Source organism: Brassica oleracea, chromosome C2 (genome assembly GCF_000695525.1).
Source record: "Brassica oleracea var. oleracea cultivar TO1000 chromosome C2, BOL, whole genome shotgun sequence".
Lineage (NCBI taxonomy): Eukaryota > Viridiplantae > Streptophyta > Magnoliopsida > Brassicales > Brassicaceae > Brassica > Brassica oleracea.
In genome coordinates, this window is record NC_027749.1 from 30,771,652 (window position 1) to 30,794,165 (window position 22,514).

Genomic DNA, 22,514 nt, shown 5'->3' on the forward strand with positions numbered 1-22,514 from the left:
AAAAAAAAAAAAAAAAAAACCGGCGGATCCAACCGATACCGATCTAAACTGAGTGAAATCCATACCAAACCGAAAACTATAATAGATTACAAACTGAGAAACCGTATCCATCCTCACTATCAACCAGCAACATCAGCATCCTCCTCCCCATCATCCTCCTTCCCTTCATGATTTTCATCTTCAGCCAAGTCATCAGCTTCATCCCCTTCATCCCCTTCATCATCTTCTTTCCCTTTCTCTGAAACCGTTCTCATCTTGTTAAGGCTTGATATACAAAGACGTACTTCATGTGTTTTAGTTATCTCGAAAAAGTTCTGAACTTGTCTATCACTTGTAACATAAATAGGAGGGGTATCTGGAGCCATCTTGTTGCATCATTGCTTCTCGTAATGAGTAGGCTAACTCCACAGACTATGTGTTCATGTCCAGGTTATAATCTTCTTGAGCCATTGCAACAAGTTCAGCATGTGTCGAACCTTCACTCACAAAGAACATTCTCGCTCCTTTGAAATTATCAACCACAAAATTTCAACAGCCATCTTTCAACAATCATTCTCCATACAATGCATGTAACTAACGCATCATCTCCAAAATTCAAAATAAAACACATTAGCAAACATAGAACATGTATGAGTTAAAAACACATTAGCTAGAAATTCTAATTAACATGAATGTTGGTAACCTCATAAATATCACCAATTAGGTTACAAATTTCATTCAGCAGCACCAATATTGATTAATATACATGAATTAACAAGAAAATGTTAAAAAATCTTTATAGTTTTAGAGAAAATAAAAGTTTATTAAACATTGATGCAGACGACATTCACTCTACAACAGACTTCTTTGGAAGTCTTCATTTGTAAATATTGGTTTACTTTTGTTAAAAAAAAAAAATCCGAAAATACAAGAGAAGACTTCCATATAAGTCGTCTAGGATAAACAGGTTAGTTTTGCATTTGACAGGATTGTCTCAGAAATTTGACTATTCCTGAACGACTTACACATAAGTCGTAAAGTAGAAAATTAAAAAAAAAATCAATATTTAATTATAATAAGACGACTTACAAGCAAGTCGTTTTAGGTTAGTTTTGCAATTGAAAAATAAAAATTAAATATTTAATTTTTTCTAGACGACTTACACGAAAGTCTTCCGTAAGATGACTTATACGGAAGTCGTCCGTGATAAGAAGGTTTGACCAGAATCTCGGAGTAAAACTTTGGACGACTTTCATATAAGTCGTCTTACGGAAGACTTCCGTGTAAGTTGTCATGAAAAAATTAAATATTTAAGTTTTATTTTTCAATTGCAAAACTAACCTGAAACGACTTACATGTAAGTCGTCTTATTATAATTAAATATTGAACTTTTTAATTTTCTACTGGACGACTTATGTATAAGTCATCCAAGAAAAGTCAAATTTCTGACACAATCCGGTCAAATGCAAAACTAACATGTTTATCCTAAACGACTTACATAGAAGTCTTCTCTGGTATTCTCGAGGTTTTTTTTTTAGCAAAGAAAATTGGAAGACTTCAATATAAGTCTTCTCTAAAAACACATATAAAAGTCAACTGCAAAACTAACCTCTGCATTTGCCAAAAACACATGTAAGTCTTCTACAGCCAGAAGACTTATCCGGAAGTCTTCTTGGCGAACAGATCTGGAAAAAATCTCGATTTCATACCTTAAATTACTGAGATAATTTTCTTAGCACACAGAAGTCTTCGCCAAGCACATAGAAGCTAAAACAAAAGCAACCCACCAAGAATCGTAAGCTTGAATGGCTCTATGAACCATAAAAAAATTTAGAATCAAAATCTTGGGTTTTTTTAATGAATATAGAGAGAAAATAAAAGAGATGTTGTTTTTAGTTCATACGAAATGAGAAAGAATGAGTGTAATTCGATTTTAGATGCATTAAGAGCTTCAAATTTGTTGTTCATGGTGGTTGGTGTATTGATGGCAATGACAATCTTGTAAATAATTGAAGATGATGAGGTTGAGAGAGAGAGAGTAAAAAACCCATTTTCGAAAAGAAAAAATAAGTGGCATTTTTCGTGAATAATCCGAACCTTTGGAGTGAATAGGGCAAATGAAATTTTCAAGAAAATCATACATCAATAAGTATATAATTTAATTTTCCATACATGAAATTATAAAATTGGGGTTTAACATACATTGACCTAATTTACGTTAGTCAAACGTTACAGAATAAGAGTTTTCGTTAACCGGTAACATGAAATTGGTCAATTCCTATATCAACAGGGGTCAACGGTCCCCGTCAATACATAAACACTTTACATGTGTGAAAACATACATCAACTAATATAAAATTTAAATTCAATAAATGAACTTTCGAAATTTGGTTTTAACATACATTGATCTAATTTTATACTAGTCCAACATTACCGTAGATAAATTATATGTCACGTGTTGATTAAGTGATGTTTTTATTGTATTATGTGATAAATAAACCATAATATGTAATAATTGACTGAGAAAGATAAATCATTTAGGCCAAATGATTACATTCTAATTAAACCGTATTACGTGGTAACTGACTGAGAAAAATAAATCATATAAACCGAACGATTTTGTTCTCGTGTAACTCATTAGTTAGCTTTTCTCTTTAACTCTTTGTTCTTTGACTTTTTCGGCAAAAAAATTATACAGAGAAGACAACAAAGAACAAAATTGAATAGAGAAAACGAGAATGTCTAGCTTATCATATCCTAATTCCTCTTTTGTTCGATAAGTTAGACATTCCCGTTTCTTTATGTTCGGTTTTTTCTTCTGTTGTCTTCTCCGTATTAGGTTTTTTGCCGAAAAAGACGAAAAACAAAAAATTTAAAGAGAATCTAACTAATGATTTACACGAGAACTAAATCGTTTGGCATAAATGATTTATTTTTCTTAGTCAATTAGTACGTAATACGGTTTAATTACCACATAATACAATAAAAATCTCACTTAATCAACACGTGACATACAATTTATCTTCGGTAATGTTTGAGTAGGGGAAATTATGTCAATGTATGTTAAAACTAGATTTCGAAAGTTCATGAACCCGGGTTATTAAAATACAAATACCAACATTTATACCACTAAACTAAAGGATATTGGCTAAAACTAATATATATTTATGAATGTCGGAAGCCCTTTTTAATTTTTATTAGTTGATGTATGTTTTCGCACATGTAAAATGTTTATGTATTGATCGGAAACGTTTACCCCTGTTGATGTAGGAATTGGCCAATTTCATATTATCGGTTAACGAAAACTCTTATTCTGTAACGTTTGAATAATGGAAATCAGGTCAATGTATGTTAAAACCCAATTTTATAAGTTCATGTATGGAAAATTAAATTGTATACTAGTTAATATATGTTTTTTCATATGTAACGTGTTTATGTACTGATCGGGACCGTTAGCTCCTGTTGACGTATGAATTGGCCGATTTTGTTTGAATTTGAGTTTTGAGTCAATTTTCAAATAACATTGGATTACAAGTGATTTGTGGTGATTTTAGATAAATGTCATATTCAATCAAACATGATTTGAGAAAAAAAAATGTAGAAATTATTTGTTAAATAATAGATGATTTTAAAACAAAACCAAAACACTTTAAAATCCATAATTCAATACACCCTTTAATTCTTCTGTTTCAGCTGATCGATTACATATATGTTTTCTTTTTTGTTATAACACCGGTCTAATAAAAAAATAGGCAAATCTCATATAAGATTTTAAAATATATTTTTTGACTAGAAGAACACAGGAAAATTATCAAAATAAGTTACATTAAATAAGTAAAAGATTCTTCTACTTTTACTTTATAAATATATAAATATACATAGTTATTTAAATAAATAATAAAATAAATAAAAAACAAATTATTATTATTATTATTTTTAAAAATACATTTTATCAATTTGACCTTTTTTATTTTTATTTTTAAAGTTCAATTTTCTTTTCAATTTCATTTAAAATGTGAAAATTATTTTTGAAACTATTTTAAAATTTATTATTTTCAATTTTAAATAATAATTTATTTTAAAATTCTTAAACTCTACCCCTCTAATATAAATCCTAAGTTTATATTAGTTAACCTTAGAAATATAAAAACAATTATTTTTTTATAATTAAACATTTTGGTCATTTTGACTCTTGCGTGTTATATTTACGATAAAAAAAATTTTAATTCGATCCAAACGAATTTCTCTAAAAACATATTCTCCCGGTATACGATCTATATCATGTTTAATTATTGTTTGATTTGGTATATCATCTATTACAAATTCAGAATGCTTCGGTTTATTGCAAATTCAGTGATAAAGCATAACAAATTTACTCTATGTTTCTTTTTACCAACAATAAAAATAACTAGGATAAGACTTGCGCCTTGCACAGGGTAAATTTATATGAAAATTATTTAAGAAATATTGTATAGAAAAATAAATTTATACTCTTGATCGAATTAATATTTTGGCCCTTAAACAATTTTTTTAACTTATTTCTAATTACGTAATTTGTTTACTGATGAGCTGATCTAATTTTTTAAAATATTTTAGGTCAAAAAATTACTTATCGCATAAGAACCTAACACTTAGGCCGAAGAATCTCAGGTATACTATTTGGTTACAATGAAATTATGTCAGCCCGATTTTACATCATGATTTAGCAATTTAAAAGTTAATTATTTTTATGAGAAGTTTACGTTCACGTGTCATTCCTATCTATCTTCAATATTTTTCCCTTTTTTTGTGTCTTTTTTTTTCATTTTGGTTATTGTTCGATATAAATATTGATTTTGGAGTTTATTCTCATTTCGTTCTTTTTTTGCCTCAGATTTAAAAAATGTTTAAGATTTAAAATAATTAATGAGATACATACTTAGGTTAAGATCTGTGCATTGTGAAAAATTAATATTATTTTAAATTTATTACTTATTTTATGCTTTTTTGCATATTATAAAATAATAAAATAATAATTATATATATATATTAAATAATAAAGAAATCAGTTACTATTATGTCATAAATTGACGTGCACATATAAATCAAATGATCACTCTTGTTTATTCGCAATAGTTTTAGGGTAAATAAATCAAAACAATCAATATTATCTATTAAATGATATTAATATACATATATAGTATACTTTTAATATTGGTATTTATTAAATGAGGTTTCAACTCATATAATATTATGATTATTTACATATTACGTAACAAAATTTTACACCAATGATTTTTTTTTAATGTGGATATTTAGTAATTTCAATAATTTATAATCATTTAAAAAAATAATGTAGATTTCAAAATTAAATATTAACTTTTCTATATATGTTCAATGCAAATATCAAAATATAAGTATATATTTTCATACAATGTATAGTTTAATTCATACAAGGGAAATTGCCAAAAATACTATTTTCAAAGTATCACTTTTCATGTTTACAAAAACCACTTTTACCCTCATCTTTAATAAAGGGTAAAATACATTTATAACATTTTCATTAACTTTGACAAAAAAAACATATGGTTAACTAATTTAAATTTAAAACATCAACTCTAAACCCTAAATCATCAAGACTAAACCCTAAACCATGAAACATCAACTCTAAACCCTAAATCATCAAGACTAAACCCTAAACCATGAAACATCAACTCTAAACCCTAAATCATCAAGACTAAACCCTAAACCATGAAACATCAACTCTAAACCTTAAACCCCAAAACATTAACAATAAACCCTAAACCCTAAACCTTCAAATCTAAACCCTAAAACATCAATTCTAAACCCTAAACATAAACCTTAAACCCTAAACCCTATTATTTTTTAAATTCGAACCCTAAACCCTAAGACCATAAACCTTCAAATATAAACCCTAAAACATCAACTCTAAACCTAAACGTATACCCTAAACCCTAAAATCCTAAACCTTCAAATCTAAACCCTAAAACATCAACTATAGGGTTTTAGGGTTTAGGGTTTAGGATTTAGGATTTAGGATTTTGAGTTGAAGTTTTAGGGTTTAGGGTTTAGAGTTGATGTTTTAGGGTTTAGGGGTTAGGATTTAGGGTTTAGGATTTAGAGTTGAAAGTTTAGGGTTTAGAGTTGATGTTTTAGGGTTTAGGGTTAACTTTTTAGGGTTTAGGGTTTAGAGTTTACTTTTTAGGGTTTAGGGTTTAGTGTTGATAGTTTATGGTTTAGTGTTAATAGTTTAGGGTTTAGAGTTGAAGTTTAGAGTTTAAGGTTTAGAGTTTATGTTTAGGGTTTGGAGTTGAAGGTTTAGGGTTTAGAGTTGATGTTTCGGGGTTTAGGGTTTAGAGTTGATGTTTCGGGGTGTAGGGTTCGTATTTAAAAAAAATAAGGTTTATGATTGATGGTTTAGGGTTTCGGGTTCGTATTTCCAAAAAAAAGGTTTTGGATTGATGGTTTAAGGTTTAGAGTTGAGTTTTAGGGTTTGAATTTCGAAATAGTATAATTCGAAAAAAAATTAAAAAAAATTATATTTGTTTAGATTTTTATTTATTTATTATATATATAAAGAACAAGGGCATAATAGTCTTTTGCCACTTAATGAATAAGGTATTTTTGAAAATACCTCTTTAGTAGTGGTGAAAATGAAAAGTGGTAGCATGAAAGTGGTAAACATGTAATTTTCCCTTTATAAAAAATATATATATATTAACATAAAAACTTATTAAAATAAAATTATTTATTCATACTGGTTTGTAATCATTATATCTTAATATAGAAAAATTTAAACATTGATCATAAAAGTTTATGTGAGACTTTTAACAACTTTAGTAATTTATACTCATTTTTAAAAATTCAAAATACAACATATAAAAAATATCTAAATTTGTATTATATTATTAATGTAATTGTGTAATTTATTTTAATAATAAATAAGTAAACAAAAATGATAAAAATTATATAGATTGTTATCAAATATTTATTATTTAAAATTATTAATTGTCACATATATATATATATATATATTTTTTAATCATATTAGACAATTCTATAGGTTTTATTTAAGGAAAGAATAGAGATTACATTTCAATTTGATAAATAAATGGTCAATAATGGACATACTATATAATATAACATTCCGTAAGCAAAATTAGCATTCAAATTATGTGACAACTCAGCGAACACTTTTTTAATTAATACAAACTAAAGGTTATAACTTTTTAAATGTTTTTCTATTAATATACAGAGGATTCTCACAGTAATCAATTTAGTTTTCCTTAAGTGATTCTCATATATTTTTTAATCTTGCATCGGGGCAAAAGTTTTAGCATATTCAATATAAATTTTCCATTTTCTCATCATTCAGGAGTGTGTATCAAGCCAAATATATTCTACTTTGGACGATAAATCATAACATTATTATTATTTAATTGTTTGATATAATAAGGAAAATATCATTTACACATAAATAAGGCACACTAATTCGATGTAAAAATCCTGGTTTACGACAATTTATATTCTATACATACCAAATGTTTTATTTCAATAGTACTGTTCGGTTCTAATTAAAATTATAAACCGGCCACCATCTTTATCTTTTTCAAATCTCCGTAATTTACAGAACCATATTGACGTAACTTCAATGGGTTTTTTTCCAACGTGTTCGTTTGATTGTGTAATTTTAATTAGAACCGATACATGAGCAGTTTATCCCAACGTGTTCGTTTTTCGAATTCTCTGTAAAGGTTAAACTTTACTGACATTACAACAAAGGCTACCAACTCTCGACAGTTTTCTTCAGAAACGAAAGCTCCAATAAGTCAACATATAACTTCAAACTTAACAATCAACATAGTTATGTCTCGACAGTTCCATAGTTTACTAATTTTTGTTCATGGCGTATTGTTTTCAAACTGATCCTGAGTTAAATAATATCGTCGGGCGTAATGTTTTAACAACACCACATGACAATAGTTTCTCAACTTTAGTGTATGATCGTTTTTTTATATGGGATATCGTCTACATACATGAGCCATATTATATATCCCGTAATTGTAACATTCTCTAGCATTTAATCATGGACTCACCAATTCCTCAATTGATTCTCCATCTGACACGTCACCTTAATTAACATTTTAATTGCTTGACACCTAAGCCGGACAATTTTTTAATTAGTACAACTTTTGTCAAACTTCAGGTTATAACTTTTCAAATGTTCATCTATTAATATATAGGGAATACCTAGAACGGTTTAACTAGCCAAACTGGTGTACATAATTGACATAGATCGTTATTGATGAGAGCAAAGAACACTACGTGCTAGCTCTATGGATTTTTTGTTTATCCAAAAACTTAATTATAAATGTTTTAGTGTATTTTATAGATTGTATCTTTTTGACTATTAGCTGTTGTTCCGAGTATTACCAATCAAATGTTACATAATGCAACGAACACTACGTACTAGCTTAGTTTTAAGTTTTAACAATCTCGTCCTAATTTGGATCTTTCATATGAATGGCAAGCATGGGACATAACCATGTCATTTTTATGGACCCGTTCGCTTATTCTCATGATGATATCTTGTACCTGCGCATTACTCTCAGTTGCAAACTAGAGTGAAAGCGACAAGAGATCAGAGATCACAGACTTCTTTGGCTCTGTCATATTTCCCTTAGCTGTAACACTATTCAATGAGGAGATCAGAGATCAGAGGTCAGTAATGCTTATGCCTTGAAAATTAGTTCAAAAATCAATATGTTGGTTGGTACTATCTTATCTTTGGCAGATTCTATCTATATGCTCCTTTGAGTTGTTTATGTCACATAGGGGTGATATTTTTAAATTTTATTTAGCTTTTTAAAAGTTGGTTGTTTAAACTCTGTTTTTTATGGTCTGAATCTAAACAGTGTTAAAAAAAAACAAGACCGTGTGTTACAAAAAAGACTATATATATTGGTAGTAAAACCAGGGAATAATAAAAGCCTCGGTAGTAAAATACTAAAGCAAGAAAAGAATCGAATGATTCGTTGTTGGTGTACAGATTTGTTTGAATATCAAGAAAACACATTGGAGCATAGGAAGCAATGGTTGAAAGAACTAAGATGGAATAAAGAGATGATAAAAGAGATGACGTGAGAGAATTGAACTTGAAAAGTAAAGAGAAAAGGAATCAATGAAAGCTGAAAAGGAAAACAAAAGAGTGACGGATAAGTGTGATTAATACATAAGTCCCCAAGTGTACTACCAGTGCCGTCTTAACCAAAATAATAGCCTTGGGCAAAACATAGAATATGAACCCTTTTATAAATATTTTTCATATTTTTCTTAACTGCATTTCTTTTAACTTGAACTCTAGGACCTGAAACCAGTATTTTGAAAACTGGACCGGACCGGCCGGTCTGGTTCAAGGACCTGAAACCAGTATTTTGAAAACTGGACCGGACCGGCCGGTTGGACCAGACCGGCCGGTCGGACCGTGATTCAGCCATCTATTCGGTTTCGGGTTATACTAAAAACCGGATTTGAGTTAAATTGGCAAACCAAGTCAAAAACCGGTAAAACTCGCTAAAACCAGTGATCAAAATTGATATTAAAATCCTATTTTTTTCAAAGTCAAGTATTTTTTTTTAAACTGCAAATTTTAAAAATATTTCTTAAAAAAAATCATTAAGTATCTATCTAAATAAATTATTTTCATTATTTTATATTATTTTTAAAAAAAATTATTTTTGTTTTCATATCATTTTTAGATTCTAATAATTATATAAAAATTTATAAAAATTATTTTATGTTATACATATAATAGTTACTTAATATAAAATTTAATTAAAATTTAAAACCCTGTTGAACCAGTTGGACCGGTCCGACCATTGATCTAGTTACAATGCCGAATCAACGCCTGGTCCGGTTTTCAAAACACTACGTGAAACAAATAGAAAAAAATATCTTAAACTAATGGTGAATGTGCATATTTTTTTATTGTTTTGTCTTGTAATAAATAAATTAGGTTTATTTAATTATGAGTCTTTTTGATAATTTAACAGATTGAAATGGACCTTTAAAACAACACAAATTTTTTTTGGACCGATAGACCCATGGCAAATGCCTATGTTGCCATGGGTAAGAACCGGGGCTGTGTACTACCACACCACCAAGTGGTTAACCAACTTTCCCTAACGCAGAAGCTATGCCATGTGGATATCTTGTATTGATCAAATGTGATGTTTACACAACAGTTGATTATTAATGAGGATGTTAAAGATTAAGACAGGTTAAATTTGATGTGTTCTCCACGCAACACATAAACACACTTTAAGCATCATAAGATAGTTTAGACATTTTAGTGATGTTCTTACCTGTAAATAGGCCTGGGCAAAATAACCGGAACCGAAGAACCGGTTACAGGTATGACACATCAGGCATCATCAATCAAATAGGCCTGGGCATTTCGGGTATCGGTTCGGAACCAGACTAATACTCTCAAATACCCGCGAAGAACCGGTTACGCTTGAGAGTATTTGAGAGTATTAGTCTGGTCCCGAAATGCTCAGGCCTATTTACAGGTATGACACATCAGGCATCATCAATCAAATATGCTCATCAATTTTTTCAATTTTTCATTTTTTTTAAAAGCTCTCTTCTATAAATAGCCCCATTCTCTTCACTTAACTCACCCACAACTCTTCCTCATTCCCTAAATACATTACAGGCTTCTTCTTTCCATATTGTTCATATTATTCTTTTTCAGTCCCCAAATGGCTGGTGTTGAGGTAATCTTCCTTGTTTTTATTTTTCTTGATAGCTCAATACTTTTATTGTAGAATTTGTAAATACTTCATCACAATATTAGTTGTTGATCAATAACATATCATGTATAAAGGCTGATCACCATGTCTTTGTCCTATGTATTTGGAGGTCTAAAGCATGAGCTGTAGCTTAGGGCCAACCCTGCTGATCATGAAGTATGCCTAAGCTCTATCGATTTTAATACTGCAGGTTGAGAAAACAGTACCAAACACAGAAGAGAAGACGATGACCGAGATGCCTAAGGAAACAGTTAATACGACAGATGACTCAGCCACTGCGGTTGAAGTAGAAATCAAAGAAGAAGAAGAAGTACCAAAGGTAGAGAAAGAGACTGAAAAAACCGAGATAGCTCCGGTTAAAGAGGAGAAACCGGTTGAAATTCCGGGAGCTGTGGAGGAGAAAGATGTTAAGCAAGCGGCAGAAGAGGAGAAGACTGTTGAAGTCAAGACAGCGTAATAAGCTTCCTGTTGAACCCAAGGGAACATTTCTTGTTTTTTTTTCTTTGGTTTTGTTAAATCCTATTATCTTACGAGATATAAGGTGATGATGAGTATCACATAGTAATAAGACAGTTCAGGTGCTAGTATGATTACTGTAATGGTATTATGGATTTTTCTTTTTAGTCTCGTCTCATCATGAAGATAACTGAGATGTCTTAATGAGAGTTAAATCTGTCTGTTCAAAAGTTGATTCTTCTCCTTTTCATAAGTTATAGAAACAGTAATTAAGAAAGGTTTAACCTTATTATCCAGGTCATAAACAGAGTATGACTACAGCTAAATATATACACTAAACGCACCAGTCTACCAACCTAAAGATCAGATATATTACATTCTTTGATAAGTATTCACCATTGACCGAAACTGGAGCTGACATGATCTTGAGCGATTAGTCGAAGTCGTTTTTCCATGAGACCAATCTTGGGGTATTTTGGCAAACAGAGACGGTAAAAGCAAGTATGCGACGTCGGAAGATGATCCTTAGCTTCATGCAATCTGTATATATAAAGCTTTGATGATAACCCTCTAAACCCTTCCACTGGTATAAACCTAGTCGATGTCCAAAAGAAGAGTACACTCCTCCGTTCTCCCTCTGTCATTTTCTTCAAAATCTACCCACAAAAGAAAAAAAGAGATTCAAAAAACTCAGTTCCAAAGCTATTAAAAACGTTAAGGCTTTTACGTTATTACCTTCCAGAACCAGCCTATTATGCGGTCAGTCTTTTTGAATCCATTGTACTCTGTATGAGCTTTCCAATCATCTATGCTTATCAGGTTATCTCCTCCGCCAAGCATGCAATCGAAGTCCTCTACGTATAATCGCTCGAAAAAGCATGCAGTATCTGCAAGGATATCCGAGAAGCCCTGAGAAAACTGATTTACTTGCTCAGAGACTGATGTGGCGAATCGATGTTTGATTAGTAGATTGACGTATTGTTCCCTGTTCTTGCTGTTAACGGCAATGGACTTTCCATCTTTAAGCAGCTCTTTTGTTTCCCTTTTTCCCAGCACCTCGGTTTCAGACACAAATGTTAGACCAAGACCTGCATCTGAATCGAAACACTCTGGATCCATCTCTAGAATCTGTTTGCAGCTGTTGTACATGATCCGATCCGTGTTCTTGATATCTTCCAAACCAATTTTCTTTCCAGTCAACTGCAGGAAAAAAACACGGTCGAATAGCACCCCTACTTGAACTTTGTGCATCAAAGCTAAAGCAATCACACGACCAGTGAACTCGAAGTAATCCAGATGCAATGGATCCACCTCGGATGCTGAATGTAAGACCAAAACTTTAATATCATTGGGGAAGAAAGTGTGACATGCAAGTCTTATAAACCTTATGCTAACCTGGATTTGGAGAGAATCTTCTGAAATCATCAGCAGATCGAGTGAAGAGGGTATTTTGGGGATTAAATATCTCCTGACATAGCAAATAGAACCATTCTCTTAGAACACCGGGACCTGTAGCTTCCTCATTCTTGAATTCCATAAACAGTCGACCATGAAGTTCCTCTGAGCTTGCTTCCGTTATGTACTCAAATGACTCGGCTAACAAATTGGACCGATCAATGAGCATTTCGTGCATCTCCTCATAGTCTTCTTCTTCTTCTTCCACGTCCGGAAACAACAGCATTGCCAAATGCCTCCTGGATTCAAAGGTTGTAGCTTCCTTGTACTCAAAGATCCATTGGTGATCATCGTCATCCCCTCTTTTCGCGAATTTCAAAACGAGGGCGCCGAAGGAAGCCTTCCTGCTACTTAAAAGCCTAGCTACCCGTTCCTTACCACCTTGATAGAGTTCAGACATTGAACTAACAATCTTCAGTATAGCAAGATAATGAGAACACTTTGCAGACACAGCTCCTCTTCTCGCCAATATGGATTCAAGTCTTGACATACCTTTGCCCATCGCGTTCAACAATTTTTCGAATATGTGATAAAGCTTCCCCTGTACATTGTTTTGCAGAGGAAAAGCAATGAGAGTGAAAGTTTCAGCTTGGTTTTGTATTGAATACCTCAAGGGTAGCCAAAAGGAAGAGACTTTCTGAACGTCACATGAACTAGGAGGGCCTGAGTCATCATCATCATCCACTAACTGTTTCACCATAAGTTTAGCTAACTCCCTTACACACGGGAAGATCTCATCCCCAATACTCAACAAGCAACTACGAGACTCACCAGAGCTGTAGACCGATTCCAGCACTGATCCCAAGGTGTTCCGACAAGACACATAGAGCTTGTTACGAGGACAAACCTTCCTAAGCAATCTAAAGAACTCTAACACGACAGGTAAAAAACATCTCTGCTGATGATCAGGCAAGTCTATGCAACTATCAAAGAAGAGCTTAATCGAACTCTTCGCGCATGATTTGTTGGTCTCCAAAGGAGAAGCGAAGAGCATCACCAGAGCAGCTGGAACCGAAGAGTTCAAGAAAATCTCGAGATATTCACACGTCGCTTTCTTAGGCATCGTGTCGAAAAACGTAACGAGGATGTCGTTGATGTTGTTGACGGAGACAAACCAATCGCCCCTGAGCATTCGAGAGACTGCGTACATGATATCATCAACGGTTCGCCAAGCCACGGGATGCTCCGTGCTTTGCATACGTCCAAGGAGGTGAAGCGAGGAGTCTTGCTCGATGGAGTAGTAGCTCAAGGAGTGTTCCAGCTGCAGCTGCTTGCCTTTGTAGATAACGCGCTGCTCCTTCGCCGGAATCTTGGTCTTTAGCTCGATTCTGTGGTGGAGCTGCTCCACCGTGTCGTTCTTATCGGCGTGGATCACCGTCGTTTTCCCTCCGGACATCATCCTCACGAAGATCTGCAACCGAGTCGACTCGGAACCACTCGATGACTCGGCGCTGACCTCGTGCCTCTTCATCTTGGGGAGGAGGAGATTCTCGACGCCGTTTTCGTCGAGTTTCCGTTTGGGATTGTCGGAGGAAGATGATCGGTGAGAGAGTGAGGATGTTAAACGGCGAGTCATTAAACGCAAAATAGCTCCGTTAATGTGTAGAAGCGGAAGAGACGGGGTAAAGGAGCCGTCATTTTATTTTCTCTATACAGACAGATTTTTTTGATGATTCAAATAATGTTTTTAACAAGAAAAAAATCTTGTTGTCCAAAAAAAAGAAGAAAAAAATCTCCTGATTAAATTAGATTGTTTTTAGGGAAATTGCATCTGATGGCTACCAAAAACATTATAATTCACCATACGACCAAAAGCCCTAAAATTCATATACACGGCGTGTACTTCCAGTATAATTTTCTTTTGGGCCTTGCACTCAGCCGACTAGTACCGGGAGGTAAAAAAAAATATTTAATAATTACCCATGGTTTAGAAAGTTACGCGTCTTCCTCGTTACTCCCACACCTAGTAACTTCTTGTCCGTAAATTCTGGGAAGGCGAAAAGTTGAGGTTTGTTTTTTCGCCACTGCGAAATTCTCGCTGCTATCAAACCGTAGATTTCAGTTTCTTCACCGCCGAAATGATCTTCCGTTGTGACCTGATCAATTTCACGGGTTCCGATAGCCACATATTCGAAACCGACGAGCCAGTTGGATCCGAGCCTTCAGACGGCGCGTTCAAATTCCAAGTCTCATCACCTTCCGAAAATCGTTCACATTTTGTAAGATCTGATTTTTCTGTTCGATTGGCTGAGTTTCGTATTGCATATCCTCTATCTTGTTTTCCTGTTCAGTTTGTGGGAAAATATAACCTCTCTTTTGCATGTCGGCTTCTTACGCTTGTGTTCTTCCCAGATGATGCACCTATTAGTTTGGTCATTGAGTACACATTCTCTTTTCTAGAGATGTACCCCTCATTTTATTCCACTACGCATACTCTATTCTATTTCCCTAGTATGCTATTTGAAAATGTGCTTTTCAGATGCGTGCGTGATATACCATTTGTATGTTATAATATTTGGTCGCTAATGCTATTAATAATAGCCTATTATGTTACCTCATACTGCGTTTAAATGCTCAACTTGTGATATATTATTGAATGCTATACTATTTGAGTGCAATACTATTTGAAGTAGTTGTGTTATTTTATTAATTCGTTGTTCTATTGGCATTCCATGTACGAGGACACCTTCACCTTCACCTTCTCATTTTTTATGTTTGCTTCTCTTCTGTATTCCAACTAGAACATGGTCAACCGTATTGCCTTGTGTGTTCGTATGCTTGTTGCATGTTCTAACTAAAAACTTATGGTTTTGGTTTTCATGTTTCAGGTTGTCATGGATGAATTGGGGCTGCCAAGCAGAATGTTTGAAACAGGGTTAGAGCCAATGGGGAAGAAGCGGGTGAATAATTATTTCAACTTACGGTGTATCGAGCTTATAAAGTCTGCATTGGATGATGATCAGTTGGCGCAGTTGAATGCTTCACAGTTTCTGATTTGATTTCGATGACGTGTAGTATCGGATGAAACTTCACGGAGGCTAGTTGGTTTGCTTCTCTTAGATTTTTTAATATGCTTCCATACGTCATCGTGTGTGTCCGAATCAGTTTTAGTAAACTAAGGTAACCACAAGTTTGTGAGTTTATTGTATGAAAATGTTGTTTCTATTTCATTTTTAAAGCTAGTCCATATGAGTGAGTATGAAGATGGAATAGATTTGTATCTTAACATGAAAAGAAAGACCAACAATATGGTGGAATGAACAGATGTGTGCACTTATATGAAACATGATTTAAACCATTGAGTCCTGAGAAGGAACCAGATTGTTGTTGTTGTCAATCTTTTCGACTATAAATTTTAGGCAATATACAAAACAATTTTTTCTAATATGTATTATTCTATTTATTTTGTTCCATTCTATTTGGGTTTAGGGTTTATATCTGAATTTAGGGTTTATATTTGGGTTTAGGGTTTAGTGATTAGAGTTTAGGGTTTAGTTTTTAGGGGTTGGGAGTGGATTTAGGATGCTATTTATTATGTAGGGGTTCTGATTGGGTTGGTGTCCTATATTATTTTGGTGATATAGAATAAAATACTCTGAAAATTTCATTTACTTGTACTATATTATATATTATATTGTAAATCATTTGTATAATATGTTCTAATTTATTGATTTGTATATTTTATGTTTATCAACACTAAAATATATTTCATACTATTTTATACTACATAAGTTCATACTATGTACTATATGGTAAATAAGTGTTGGATGTAGACTTTATTACGTAATAAGATTATAATTTGTTGTGCTTTATTTGTGTCCATAACTACAATCAACGACGTTATCCATTGTCTTTCTTTTCACCGGGTACTTGTTAAAGAAAAGGGTATAACTGGCTCAAATAAGGACAAACAGTTTGTAAGTTAATAATGTCAAAATCAGTGTCATTTTCTTCATTTTCATTGAGATTTTGGTTACTCACCAAATTAGCCCTTGTTTTTAATTGGGTATAGAAACAATTCCTCGTTTAATCCGACAAGGAAGCCAACAGAAAACAAAAGAGAGATTCGGTCTTTTTTACTTATTTTACTCTTGGGCAATGTGTAAAATCTTTTCTTTTTTAATAGGATTTTTAATGTTAAAACCATTCAATTAAGTTTGATCAAACAAAAAAAAACCATTCAATTAAGTTTGTTAAAACCATTCATTTTACTAGAAAAATCCTTAAACTAACTTTATTTAAGGAATTAAACATTTTATTTACAGTATCCGTAAATCTATAGTTTAGGGATTTTACACTAGCTAATAAAAATAAAATAAAAATTCAAAAATCCAAAATATATTAAAATTATCTAAAAGTAACTAAAATTTCAAAATTAGCATTTTAATTTATTTTTGTAAATTTATGAGTCTGACTTGTTTTAAAATCAACATTATATATGTATAAATTAAAACAAAGGATTATAGCCAAAACAAACATTAATTCCCCTGAAGAATTCGAGCGAGTTTTTTGCAACCTTTCTTTGTTTGAGAGTAGTTCGCTTTACCAATTTTTTCGCCCCAAAAATAGATGTCAATAAAAGACCAGCGTCGCATCATTACCAATGAATATCACCTTGTTAGACCAAACTTTACTCTATTCACTTTCAAATTATAATTACGGATTTTAACTCCAATATATAATATGGATTTTAAAATAAATTTATCTCATCGATTTGCATAATTTATCTGTAGTGCTAATTTTGAACATGTTAGTTACTAATTTTATAGATAATTAGTTTATCTCTACCGGCGGTAAAAAGAACCACTACTATCGGTAAATCTTTAGATAATTTATATATATATTTTCTGGTTTTTCACATTTTCAATTTATACATATGTAATGTTAATTTTTAAAACAAATTAAACGCATCTATTTGCATAAATTTATAAAATGCTAATTTTGAAAATTGAAGTTATTAAATTTTAGATAATGTTATTATATTTTTACATTTTTTGATTTTTTTTAGATTTTTAGATATTAATGGTAAAACCCCTCAACTATGTTTCTCCTAAACTAAAAATTTACCGGCAGTAGTGGTAATTTTGACCGGCACTATAGATTAGTTTAGGGGGTTTTCCATTAAATACTTAGTTTGAGGGTTTTTATACGAAACATACTTAGTTGAGAGGTTTTAACGTTAAAATACTTGTTAATAATACTATAACTTTCTTTTCCAACTAAATAATTGGTTTTTAGACATTTTAAATTTTAGAAAAATATTCGAGGATAATTAAAAAAAAACTGTAGTAACATCTCAAGTCTTATACATGGAAAATATATGTTTGATAGATAGATCTTTGGACCTTTACATGGACCTTTACATCGATTTCGAGTGAAAATGGACGAATGTAGTTAATATCACTAAACATATACAACTTATGAATATAAGAAATCATAGCCAAGTAGAATCCTCATCCCATGTATATTAATTGAGAAACATTACAACTTATTTTTGTAACATGTGTCACCACTAGAATGATTTTTAAAATCACTAAAGTCCAACTAATTATATAATAAACTTTTTACTAAATCTACTATATATTAATTGAGAGACATTACAACTTCTTTTTGTAGCTATGTGTCATCACTAGGATGATTTTTAAAATCACTAGAGAAATAAGTTGGTCCAACTAATTATATGATAAATATTTTATTAAACTAACCATAAATTCATTACTAATGTTATTTATTATTTCCTTAAATAAAAGTTCCAGAATTGCCTAATGTGACTAAAGTATATATGACAATTAATGATTTTGAATAATAAAGATTTGATAAAATTAGTTTATCTTCTATCATATTTGTTTAATTTTAAATTATTAAAATAAATTAAACAACAACATTAACCATATAATAAAAAATAGATTTTTCTATATATGTTATACATTGAATTTTTTTAAACGACTATAAATTACTAAAACTATTAAAGTTCTCACATTCAAATTTTGTGATCCATGGTTTAAAATATTTGTTATGACAAAATAGAAATGATTACAAAATCATATAATTAAAAAGTCTAATTTAATTAATTATTAAGATTATATATATATCGTTTTAAATTAAATTATATACCATATAAAATACATAAATATTTCAATTTTGAAATTTACTTTGAAATTATTTTTCTGATAAAAGCTTTGAACAATCATTGACAACTTAATTTTTTTAAAAAATTATAAATTACTAATACTATTAATCCCACAGTAAAATTTTTGTTATTACTAATCTAAAATCTAAAGTTTTTGCTGTAAAGATACAAATGATCAAAAAAACATTGAGTATAAAACATTATTTTATAGACAATAATATTAAATATATATTATATATGTTAATATCATTTAAATTTAATTATATATCCTATCAAATAAAAATATTATTGTTAGGATTAGTAAAATTGATTTATATGTTCGCATTTAAGTATATATGTAATAGTTACTGATTTTTAATTATTCAATATATATTTATTATTTCATAATATAATATGTAAAAACATATAATACATAAAATAATTTATATATATATAAAGTTCTTAGTCTAGTTGCATATAAAGTAGGAAACAGTATGCATGGCAATGAAAAACATGTTACATCATTCAACATACCAGCACTTAGATTTGATACTAATGCTAAGGGATCCAGAGGCATGGCCAAATTTCTTATAGGACATACAACTACTAGAATAGAAGATTTCAGGATATGTCATAATCCAAAGAGACAAATGGAACTTCATATTTTTTAGCTTGAATAGCTATATCTTTTCATATGACTAGTTGTTTTGTTGGTTGTTTTATTTCAGTATGGTTACTCAAATCTCCATAAACTTTAATAGTAGAATGAATATTTGACGTCCAAAAATATATTTCATTAAAATAAAATGATAATCAAAATATGTTTTATTAAAGAGGTAAATGATAATTATATATATTTTATGGATATACTAAAAATAAAAATATTTAAATAAATAAATATTTAAATAAGTATTTTTTTTTTAAATATTGAAATTTGTTTTTGGAAGTTTTTATTTTGAATTTATTTTTCAAAGTATTTTATGAAACAGTTGTTCTTAAAAACTAAAAATAAAACTTAATAAATATGCATAATATCTTTCTGAATTTGAATTTAGAAAGAAGTTCATAAATGTGTATAATATCTTTCTAAATTTGAGTTTAGGGAGACATTTCTGATAAATATAAAATCTTCTTAAAATATAAGAAGATATTGATAAATATATATAATATCTTCATAAAATTTTCATAATGTGTATTTAATATACATTTTTAAATGTGTATTTAGGAAGACATTCATAAGTATATATTTATGAATATATTATTGAATTAGAATTATATATATATTTAAAAAAATATTCTTAAATATGTATAACGGTTTAAAAAAAACTGAAATACATTTATAAATTTAATATCTAACATTTTATAACAGATATTATGCATATTTAAAAATTATTAACGTAATTCTTGAAAGGTGTTATATATTGAATGATATTTTTCTAAATATGCATATAGTCAATAAAGAAAATGACATACACATTTAGGAAATCTTCTTAAAATATACACAAGTTACACCGAAGAAGACAAATTACACATTTTTGAAAATTTATGAATTCAAATTATTTTCTTTACAAATTTAAGAAGATATAACACATTTAGGAATTTTTTTCTAAAATTAAATCCATAAAAAAATCATACATATTCTGGAAATTTTAAGAAAAAATTTAAAAGAAAAAAATGATTCTTAATAAAATCTCATAAATACAAGTTTTGAAATAAAAATTGTGAATAAGAAAAAGTTGTGAAATGAATTTTTTTTTCGGGAAAAAGCATTTTGAAAACAACATTTTGAAAAAGAAACATTTTAATTTTATTATTTTATCATTATTAATATTTATTTATTTTTATATATTAACTAACTAATTAATTAAAATTATGAATGAAGATAGAAACGTCCTTTAATCTGTTAATAAACCTTATTTTGATCATTTAGACTTTGGAATGCTATTTTGGAAATAAAAATCAGAAAAAACTATTTAGAAAATTTACCCTATATTTTACTACTCTCTACCTTAAATGGAATCTCGTTTCACTAACCATTTTTCTGTTATAGATAACGAAACAAAATATCTAATTCAAGTTAAAAAAAAATAAAATCTAATTCAATATCAAAACGTAGAATAAAATATCAAAAGGAGTCGATTTCTTGCAAGGAAAATAGAAATATTAATACATTGTTATAAACCAAGGTCTGGTGGAAGCCCATATTCGAAGGCTCATATTCTTATGTTTTTGTATTTCCTAATCAATATTGTATTAGAGTTTCATACTTATGTAATTCCCTATATAAAAGGCTTCTTATTGTCTAATAAAGATATAGACTTTCCCCTTGTTTTCATAACACGTTATCAGCACGATAGCCTCTAGCCCTAAGCCCCCACGAAATATTCTTCAACTCAGCCGAAAATCATCAAACCCTAAACGCAAAGGAATCTGCCTCGGAACTTCAAAGTGACCGTTCTCTCAAACCGTGAGGAATCAGAAAAAGATCAAGATATCAAATCGAAGCTCTCGCCGAGGCGAATCCGTCAGTGCAAACCGCTTATTGATCTGGCCACCGACGCGCCCTCACGCACAGATACAATGCACACCGATTTGATTTGGAAACCAAATCCGATTCCAACAAGGATTTTCTAGCCGAACTCAACTCCTGTGCAAGATAAATTTATCATACCTTATTTGATTCATGTTATCTTATTGGCGTCCATGTTATCTAATGATCCTCGTATTGTTTCATGAGCCGAGAGAATTAAAATTTAATATCAACAAGGAGTTCAAGCCGAGAGGAGTTGCTGCCCGTGCGATCAAACTCTCTTTTCCAATCAGATCAAAAGGAGTTCATAGGCGTTCCCGATCCGTCTCAGCTCAGCCTACAGACGATCTCAGTCCGATCCTAGCTCAGACAAACTCATGATCTTTTATGAATAAAAAACCATAGGGTAATAGATCAAAACCCCAAAGAGTAAATCGAAGCTCAAAAGTTCGATACCCCAAACCCTAATCGAGATTGATCACTTGATCAATTAAAATCGAAATCTTTAATGGTTTTGAATCTCAAATCGAATCCCCTTGATCTAAGATCAAACTCGAAAACCTAAAACCCTAAAACACATTCGATTTTTGCATAAACCCTAATTCGAAATATGATTGATTGATTAAAACTAATTGAATGTTAATTGAGATTGAATTTGATCATATTGAAATCGAAATTACTAGCTTTGATAAAGAATTAAAACCATAAAACCCTAATCTTTTATGAATAAAAAACCATAGGGTAATAGATCAAAACCCCAAAGAGTAAATCGAAGCTCAAAAGTTCGATACCCCAAACCCTAATCGAGATTGATCACTTGATCAATTAAAATCATTAGGATAAGTGTTTCCATATAACCTAGTCTTGATTGTTTGATATCAAATACTTGAATCTGAAACTGTATAATCCGGTTGAAACTGAAACTACATGCTAGGTTAATTGTTCTAGACTTGATCATACCTTGTGGCCGTGCGGCTTGTTGCATCATTCATACATAACCTAATTTAATCATATTAATTGATTGTAATTACACTTAGAATCTTATGCTAGGATGGTAATGACTTGATTCCATCAAGTAGCCGTGTGGCTTGATCTTTGACTTGGCCGAGAGATTTGTTTGTGCATTACTGTATTGATTGCATCATGCATATTTCGTATGAACTGATAGAAA

General features: G+C 30.8%; 2 protein-coding genes across 3 annotated transcripts; one reads left to right on the top strand and one right to left on the bottom strand.

Moving 5' to 3' along the window:
* The first annotated feature begins 10,666 nt into the window (after positions 1–10,666).
* LOC106327499 lies at positions 10,667–11,425 on the top strand. Of its 2 annotated transcripts, none has more exons than XM_013765659.1 (2): positions 10,667–10,757; positions 10,984–11,425. In XM_013765659.1, exons 1-2 carry the CDS (start codon positions 10,743–10,745, stop codon positions 11,248–11,250), a joined length of 282 nt encoding a protein of 93 aa, XP_013621113.1. In that variant the 5' UTR covers positions 10,667–10,742; the 3' UTR covers positions 11,251–11,425. The 2 variants fall into 2 exon arrangements, 1 of the variants encoding a protein (XP_013621113.1); XR_001267454.1 differs by having other exon boundaries at positions 10,670–10,757; positions 10,911–11,091.
* Positions 11,426–11,518: 93 nt separating this feature from the next.
* Positions 11,519–14,372, bottom strand: LOC106327498 (E3 ubiquitin-protein ligase UPL5-like). Its single transcript, XM_013765658.1, has 3 exons — positions 12,645–14,372; positions 11,985–12,568; positions 11,519–11,905 (listed from the first exon to the last, which is right to left on the bottom strand). The coding sequence occupies exons 1-3, from the start codon at positions 14,278–14,280 to the stop codon at positions 11,642–11,644; spliced, it is 2,484 nt and encodes an 827-aa protein (XP_013621112.1). The 5' UTR covers positions 14,281–14,372; the 3' UTR covers positions 11,519–11,641.
* Between the last annotated feature and the right edge of the window lie 8,142 nt (positions 14,373–22,514).